General features: G+C 48.7%; 1 protein-coding gene across 1 annotated transcript; it reads right to left on the reverse strand.

Annotated features, from left to right (window-relative positions):
* Positions 1 to 5,202: 5,202 nt before the first annotated feature.
* Positions 5,203 to 8,196, reverse strand: LOC309331442 (uncharacterized protein C17orf50 homolog). Its single transcript, XM_081843682.1, has 3 exons — positions 7,621 to 8,196; positions 6,199 to 6,440; positions 5,203 to 5,747 (listed from the first exon to the last, which is right to left on the reverse strand). The coding sequence occupies exons 2-3, from the start codon at positions 6,426 to 6,428 to the stop codon at positions 5,537 to 5,539; spliced, it is 441 nt and encodes a 146-aa protein (XP_081699808.1). The 5' UTR covers positions 6,429 to 6,440; positions 7,621 to 8,196; the 3' UTR covers positions 5,203 to 5,536.
* Between the last annotated feature and the right edge of the window lie 1,113 nt (positions 8,197 to 9,309).

A 9,309-nucleotide genomic window follows, 5' to 3' on the forward strand; every position in this document is an offset into this window, starting at 1 on the left:
GCAGTCCTCCCCACTTCTTCCAACACTGCCCAACTTCTCTGTTCGTCCATCTCTGAGCTGTGACCTCCCTCAAACTCCTCAAAGCCCTGTTGTAATTCAGTGCTGCCTTCCCCCTCTCCTGCAGTGTCAGGAGAATTGGGGGAGGGTGATCTCCACTACAGTGGTACCTCAGGTTACATATGCTTCAGGTTACAGACGCTTCAGGTTACAGACTCCGCTAACCCAGAAATAGTACCTCAGGTTAAGAACTTTGCTTCAGGATGAGAACAGAAATTGTGCTCTGGCAGCGCGGCGGCAGCAGGAGGCACCATTAGCTAAAGTGGTGCTTCAGGTTAAGAACAGTTTCAGGTTAAGAACGGACCTCCGGAACGAATTAAGTACGTAATCAGAGGTACCACTGTACTCCTCCTACTCCATCTCATCCTCTTGAGTCCAATTCCTGACAGAACCTAAGAAGAGCATCCTGCATCAGTCCAGCATCCCGTTATCCCATTGGCCAACCAGATGCACCAATGGGAAGCCCACAAGCAGGACCCAATCACAAGAGCACTTTTTGAGGTGAGACGCCCACCTCACAGTCCTCTCCAGAGGTCATTTCTCCTCCGCAGCTGAGCCTTTGAGGAGTTAGTGAGGACTGACCATCAATGTAAAGCTTCTCTCCCAGAATCTTGAGCTACTGTGCATCGGCTGCTACATCTTCAGTGTAAAACAGGAGCTGTTCATCTGTTACCTCTCCTTGCTTGTTGGCAGTGCCACTTTTGTGGGTGATTCTTGACTTCCCACTTACTGCAGAACCTTGGCATTATTCTGGTTGGCATTGCTGTAATGTGTTTCCATGTGCAAAGGAAGTCACAGCCCCGCTGCAGCCTTGCAACAAATGGGTGAGGGAAAGGGCGCAGCAGAAGCGTCACAGCTGAATGCAGCATTGAATCTGAAGCTGCAGTATGAAAGCACAACCTGCATTGCCTAGTACCACACTGCCACAAAACTCTTTTCTACCCAGTACCTCATGGGCTTTCTAGCACTTCACTGCCTTTGGCAGTTCCATCAAGGCAACACTTCTGCAGGTGCCTGTTTTCAACATGTATGCTGAGATTGGCAGAGGGGGCCATCTTGGTGATTCCTGCACCCTCAGAGGCTCTAGGGGGGAAGAGGGCCTTCTCTGTGGTGGCTCCTAAGCTGTGGTGCACTTTATGTCCTCATTATACAGCTTTCCGAGGATGCTGAAGACATAGCTCTTTACTCTGGATTTTGACACTTGAGATGTCTGTTTTTACGACTCATTTTATGGTTGTAAGTTTTTAAAATTGTTTTTAATACTGTGTTTGATTGTTGTAACCTGTCCTGGGACATCAGGGTGAAGGATAGGAAATAAATATACAAATAATACCTTCATCCTGAAACCAAAGCTGGACAGTGGTCTTGGTCTGTGGCTGAAAAGTACACATAGAGGCCTGTGACACTTATAAAAAGGGAATGAGAAACATCTGTGGCCCTCCAGATGTTTTGGAGTCTCAACTCCCACTGACTCCAGCCAGCAGCACCAATGGTCAGGGGTGACATACAGCAATTATGTAGGGCCACGGTTTCCCCTCATCCCTGCCACAAGCCCTACTCATGAGTAAGTAGAGCATGCAAGCAGGGAGAATGGGGATGAGCACAGCAGCTTGGCCCCCCACTCCCAGCTCCCATCAGCCCCCTGTGAGTTGGAGGGCAGCCATCTGCCGCAGAGAGCCTGCCATATCCATGTAGGGCAGAAATTTGCCCTCCAACTCCCAGAGGGCTGCAATGATAAGCACAGTGTAGTGGTGAATAAGAATAGCATAGTCTATGATAGTCACAGTCACACCCACTTCTAAGATGATACAACCCTCTAAGATTATGCAATAATCCTACAATTCTGCAAAAATAGCAGCAATCAATGCAGATCTCCGCATATTGCCTTTTAGCTAGGTCTACTATTTTCTGTGCAAATGATTTGGGGTGCTCCAATACTGTCTTTCAGAGTGACATTTCCTTGAAGTTCCATTGTACGTAACATAATTTGCACCCGATTCTCTTGAAACTGAAACACCCCTTGTGTTTTCAGGATTCCTAAATGCTTAGCTTTGGAGCAAACAGAACAACTCCTCAGTGTTTCCCCCTCACACCTTGTCCAGAGTGACCCCAGGAACCCGTCCTTCCACCCTGATTGGCTCCCATCAGCACAAAGAATGAGAGAGCTTCTTCTCAGTGGCCAAGAAGGTTCCCTTCCTTGCTGATTGGGTGCCTCTGTGATGCTGGAGAAATACTAAAGGGTCTTCGGCCCCCTGCCAACCCAGTTTGCTGCACCTCTGGTGGTAGTGGAGAGGACAAGCATGCCCAATCCTTCCTCTCCCCATTCTTGTGTTTTATTTACCCATGAACCTAATGCAGGTGTGGGGAGGATCTGTGATCTTCTAGATGTTCCCAAACAGCAGCACCCACTATCCTTGCTTGCAGGGGCTGATGGGAGATGCAGTTCAGCAACATCTAGAAAGCCCATGATCTGAGGCCTTGCTGTTGCTGCATTCATGGTGGTGGCTGCAGCAAGCACCTTCACCCCTCATCTTAAAAAGGGTAAAGGGATCCTGACCATTAGGTCCAGTCGTGACCGACTCTGGGGTTGCGCACTCATAATCACTCTATAGGCCGAGGGAGCCGGTGTTTGTCCACAGACAGATTCCGGGTCATGTAGCCAGCATGACTAAGCCACTTCTGGCGAACCAGAGCAGCGCACGGAAACGCCGTTTACCTTCTTGCTGGAGCGGTACCTATTTATCTACTTGCACTTTGACGTGCTTTCAAACTGCTAGGTTGGCAGGAGCAGGGACTGAGCAACGGGAGCTCACCCCGTCGTGGGGATTCGAACTGCCAACCTTCTGATTGGCAAGTCCTAGGCTCTGGTTTAGACTACAGCGCCACCCGCATCCCGCCCCTCATCTTAGGATGATAATATTTCATGCTCCTGGGGTTCCCTAACCAACACCACAACCAACCACGCAGTGTTCCTGCTGTGCTTTCTGTTTCTCGGTCAAGGCCTGACTTGCAAGGAGCCCTCCTCGCCGTTGCCGGTTCTGCTTCTGCCAAAGAAATGGGAAGGGCTGTTTGCCATCCTTTGTCCTCCATCATGTTGTAACATGCCAGTTTGTTGACCCTCCTTGACCCCCTATTGACAAGCTGGTCGCTCTGCAGCAACCTGCTTCCTTGGACCGGAAATTTCTCTGCCAGCCAAGCGCATACCAAGCAGTTTTGCAAGAGGCTCAGAAACCGGTTTCTCCCTGGCCACAACATTTGATTTATGCAGCCGCAGGACTGCTGTGCTGACCACTACAACTTACACCTATAGAGCAGGGCTGAGGAACACCAGGCCTGGGGGCTGAATGTGGCCTTCCAGGGACTTCTAGCTAGCCCTCAGGGTGCTTCCCAGGCTGCAACCCGCACCCACACCCTGCTTTGCACCCTCGCTGAGCCAGAATTTGCCCCCATCTGTGATTGCATGGCTAGATGGGAGATGGAGAGCAGTGTGTATGTCGGACCACATCACCACGCCCACCACTGGTATTCAGCCCCCAGGAATTTCCCCAGGAAGTAATGTAGCCCCACAGCCTGAAAAAGATTCCTCAGCTCTGCTATCGAGAAAAGTATGGCTTCAGGAAGAGGGGGTCGTGTTTGGGAAATCTCTAGATTCAAGTGGGGAGTTGGTGGACCGCCCAATTGATGGCACATCTCATAGGACAGTGGGGCTCCTGTGATTGGTGTCAGAACTGTAGAGTTGGAAGGGATCCCACCGGTCATCTAGTCTAACCCCCTGCAATGCAGGACTCTCAATTAGATTGCATATGACTTGTCTTGATTATTATCTTCTGGATCTTTCTAGCATCCTGTGTATCCTCCTAAGTTTTGCCTTTACTCTCTTACTCATTTAACAACAATCCCCTAGAAGCCAAAACAAGCCACTAAGAAGCAGTGATGTTGAAGGATTTAATCCAAAGCATCCAAGATCTCTCCCCCACCTTTTAAAAACACAGCTGTGTTAAAACAACCACCATATGAGGTAGACCACACACACACACATACACGCACGCACACACGCGCGCACACACACACATATACATGCACACAGAGAGAACATTTAGTCAGCAGCCAGAGTGAGCTTGCACAGACTTCAATCCTGCTGGACTCACCTCTAGGACCAGCAGACAAGTTGGCCAGCATCGCTTGCGGACTACCAAGAAATTAATCCATTACCCCTCTCACTGCCTCTTTATTTCCTCTTCTGACTCCTCCGGAGCGACAGCCAGGTCTATAGAGTCTGGAAAAAGGAGGACATGCTGTATGACAACCAGCTTGCGACTCAAGTGACCTTGTGTTCTACTTTCATAGGATTGGAAAATTGTAGAGTTGGAAGGGACCTGTAACATTCTACGGAACGAAAAGCAGCAAGGAACTTCTTCCTTGACCCAGACCTATTTCAAGTTGCAGGGAGTGGAATGAGGGTGATGATGTCCCTGCTCCTTCTAACTCTCACCTCCTGTGGCCAGACATTTGCCATCACTTCTGGGGCCCACCAGCTGCTGCTATGACGGCAACCGCTGGGCAACTGAGCAACCCGCTGCAGTCTAGCCCCCATCAGACTTCCATCCTGGGAGAAGTCTGGAAAGCTGCAGAAAAAGACTAGGAGGTGAACAGAATATGTCCCTGCTCCATAGAGAGCTCCCTCACTAGGGGCGAAGGAAGGTGGGGCATACAGTTGGCCAGAAATATCCTGTTGAAAAAACGCTCTTGCCCTTCTCCTGCTGCTTTGAGGCAGTCATAGAAATTGGTAGAATGAGAACGTTTTCTAGCTCGGACACTACAGGTAGTGCTTCTTTGGTTTGGTCATCTGGGATAGCCTTGTGACCCACCTGGGTGTTCCAACCCACAGGCTGAAGTCCTATGTTTAAGCAGCTGGAACTGAGTCAGTAACATCTCTGAACACAGTGATGCAGTATTATGAGTCCATTTCATTTCTCACCATTTCCTATTTTTCCAATCTTAAATTCAGTTGATTCTGCAGTAATTTGCAATTTTTTCTTTTAAAAAAAACCCTCAAAAAACCGCAGCATTTCAGTGCACTTTTCTTCTAAAGCTTCTTGCGTGACATTACATTTTTGCAAGCAATTTTTGCATTTTGTATGTTATTTTCACCAATATATTCATTATTATGCACACGTTTCCCTATTGCATTCTCCTTCGTTTTGGAGGATCATTGCAAAAACTGGATACACGTGGATTTTGAAGGATGGCCGCATTTCACTTCTCATACGAATTTGAGAGAGTCTGCTTTAAATGTGAACTGAATTGAATTTCTCCCCTGGTTGTGAGAATGTTGTGGGCTGTTATATTTCTACCCATTGCACAGCCATTAAAGACACTGGGCCTCTATCAGGAAAACAGGGTAGCAGCTTTGACCTGGGACCATCACTAATTCACCCGCTGGGAAAGATAGCATTTAGACTCTGCAGCATACTAGTCCTCATTGTGTCTTGCCTGTACTCAGCGCTGGGCTCAAAGCCTCCGGCAGGTTTTCTATGCTGTGGCCCAGCAGTCCATGTTCAATGAAAGCCCGGCTGTAATGTAACGTCTCACACTTTTTGCAGAACAGAATTTCGCACTCTGGGCACATCTTGCCGGAGGATCTGTTCCTCTCCAGCTGACTGCAGATGGGCTCCTGCAGGGGCTTGTTCCTAAGAGGCAAAGGAAGGTTTGCAATTAAAATAACTCGAAGGGCTCCTTAAAAAGAAAGGCTAGAGCACGCTGGGGCTTTAAAAACTTAAGAGGAGCCCTGTAGCTGGATCAGGCCCATGGCCCATCTAGTCCAGCATCCTCTTCTCACAGTGACCAACAAGATGCTCCAATGGAAAGCCTACAAGCAGGATCCAAGCACAAGGGCCCTCTCCTGAGCTTAAAACAGTCAACATCCAAATGAGAAATTTGGGGTGGCCTTGAGCTTTTCATCTGAGTTCTAACCCCACCCCATTCTGCCCCCGGGCCTCCAGTTTGTGAAACATTCCATTTCAACTTTACACACATACAGACTCGGTTTTCCTGTCTCTAAAATGGGGAGAATGCAATGCAACTCTTTCACCGCTATGGAGAGGAGATGTTTGCTTTTGAGGAAGGCCTCTGAGCTGCTACCTGTCTGCCAGCCAGGTAAGACCAGAGAGAAGGGGGAAAGAAAACCAGCTCCACAGCCAATTTTCCTGTTTTGGCAGCTGCTCCGTGCTGGGAGACTGAGGGGAATCCACAAGAGCACTAGAGCTGGATCCTTCTGCATCGAGGTCTGGCACATTATCTTCTGCTTCGGGTTCCTGGTGGCATCTCTCCTCTGATTCGCTCTCTTCCTCTTCTGGTCTGGTTTGGGACATCAGATTTTAAACCTGGATTAAGAGAGAGAGAGGGAGGGAGAGCACAGAGATAACAGTACGGGCTGCCATATGTCCGGATTTTCCTGGACGTTTCATCCATTTCCCCCCGGACACTGCTTCCAACTACAGTATTCCGCATATGTGGGAAATTCCGGACATATGGCGACCCTAGAGATGGTGCATAGGATAAGTGCTTTGAGCACTCAGGAAGTGCAATCTGGATAAATGTGGCCCTCTGGCCTCTTCACCCAGCCCTTGAGACTTGCCTTAGGCCACTCCCACTCTTCGAGGCCACACCCCTCACCAGCACTGCTCTGTGCCCTTGAAAGATTGAAGATAATGGGCCCAGCTAACTTGGGTCCATTCCTTTAAATAGGTCTAGTCTCTTGAGGAAATCTTAGTTGGATGCAACCCTCTTTGCTAGTCTGGAGGGAGGTGTGTTCTTATAGAAACCTCTGACACGTGCAGTGCTGATGTCACATTTCCCCCCCACTTTTGCCTCTGGAAGGTTTCCCACAAGTGAAAGGGATGCGGGTGGAACTGTGGTCCAAACCACTGAGCCTCTTGGGCTTGCCAATCAGAAGGTCAGCAGTTCGAATCCCCATGACGGGGTGAGCTCCTGTTGCTCTCTCCCAGCTCCTGCCAACCTAGCATTTCAAAAGCACACCAGTGTAAGTAGATAAATAGGTACTGCTGCGGTGGGAAGGAAAACGACGTTTCCGTGTGCTCTGGCACTCGTCACGGTGTCCCGTTGCACCAGAAGCTGTTTAGTCATGCTGGCCACATGACCCAGAAAGCTGTCTGTGGACAAAAGCCGGCTCCCTCAGCCTGAAAGCGAGATGAGCGCCGCACCCCATAGTCGCCTTTGACTGGAGTTGACCGTCCGGGGGTCCTTTACCTTTTTACCTTTTACCTTTTCCACATACAGACACTCACACGCTCCTCTCTGTCCTGCCTCCAGGCAAGGAAGATCACAGTTCAAGGACGCATGCAGTCAGGTAGCGAAACATTGTGTGTGGCCAGGAGAGAATTTAAGGGGTACGGGGTGCAGAGCAAGAGCCCAGCAAGGCTGCATTCAGCCTGTGGTTCCCCACTCCTGCCTTCAAAGTTAGGATTCTCTTGGGAATGTCTCCAGTCTTAGCTGGGGAGAAAGACATGTCCCTGCCCTCAGACATTTTTGACTAACACCTACCAGTGAAAAAGATGAGGGAAGTGGTGAGTTTTACTGAATGATCTGCTGAACCTGTGGGTTGTTGTCTCCCAGACGCCACCCCCTCGAGAGGGCTGTGTCATGGCAAGGTGACCTCAGTCCATTGTGACATCACATAGCTTCTCCGGGCAAGTTCTAGAGAGGCTGTTCTGTCCGGCAGATACGAGGCTAAGGTTCTTCACTTCCCTGGGGAGTGAGGAAGGTGTGAGAAGCAGTCAATGTTCGCTTACTTGTCCAATGTCCAGAACAGAAATCAATCCAGCAAACAGAATCAATATATGTTGTTATGAGGTTTTTTTTGCAGGGAGGGCTAGGCTGAATGCTTGGGCCCCCTTCTAATTCTTGGGATAGCCAGGATAGTTTCCTGGTGAGTCGATATCCGAGATAATGGGCCATTAAGGGAACAAAGGAAGTGGCTCTGTGCAAGATAAAAAATGGGAGGGGCCCCTCCTTCAACTGGCTTTTAGTTAGAAATACAAAAGGGCAGAGTGGAAAGTTGAGTTATGTGAGCTAGGAGCTAGAAGTGGAAAAGCAACAGGCTGGGAAGTCAGAGAGGGTGATGTTTGGTTTCTGCTTGAATCCAAGGCTGTGGCTATGGAAGAAGCAAGACCCTTTTGGTAAATAAACCATATGCCATAAAGACACCACAGTCTCTGCTGTCCCTCATTCCAAAGGAAACACAAACCCTGGGTGAGCACCTGGAACCCCTGGAATCTCTCACCACTCTTCAGATTGGGGTGGGTTGCAACAATATGCTTATTGGTTTTTGAAAACACAGCTGTATAAAGTCAATAGGCTGTACAGATCAATAAAAGGGGGGGGGGACAGTAACTGTGGCTGAGTGAAATGCAGAGCTTGTTTATGACATCTTCAGTATTAAAAAATAAATACAGAGCAATGGGTCAGAGTTTTCAGCATAGTGAAATCGTATTGAGGGCCATTAAAAATGCAGCGGATATTCGCTAGTGGTGTAGCTTTCAGTCTGCAGACAATCCCCTTTGCATTCAAAATTGACATAATGACAATTGCAGTCATGTAATTTCACCATTTCCGAAGACAAATTGCAGCAGAAAAGATTTAGTGTTGCATGTAGCAACTGCAGGGCCCCAGTGGAAAACACTCTCTCTACATCCCTACTCTCAGGTAATAGCTGCTGTGATTCTGAAGGGAAGAGTGTGTCACTCAGAGCTCCTCTGTCCCAGAAGCCCCTTGCCTGAGTTTCAGACACACACACACACACACACACACACACAACATCAGGTTATCCAGCGGCCTTTGCACAAGCCCAGTGGCAAGCTTTATTACAATACAGTGGTACCTCGGGTTACATACGCTTCAGGTTACATACAGTTCAGGTTACAGACTCCGCTAACCCAGAAATATTACCTCGGGTTAAGAACTTTGCTTCAGCATGAGAACAGAAATTGTGCTCTGGCGGTGCAGTGGCAGTGGGAGGCCACATTAGCTAAAGTGGTGCTTCAAGTTAAGAACAGTTTCAGGTTAAGAACGGACCTCCAGAACGAATTAAGTACTTAACCCAAGGTACCACTGTATCATAATACCGTTATACAAATCTATGGTGAGACTGCATTTGGACACTGATCGTCTCACCTCAAAAAGGACGTTGTTGATGAAGAAGGGTGGAGTGACTTCCCTAAGGTGAAAGGTTGT

Source organism: Podarcis erhardii (genome assembly GCF_964252035.2).
Source record: "Podarcis erhardii genome assembly, chromosome: 16".
In the NCBI taxonomy this organism is placed as follows: domain Eukaryota; kingdom Metazoa; phylum Chordata; class Lepidosauria; order Squamata; family Lacertidae; genus Podarcis; species Podarcis erhardii.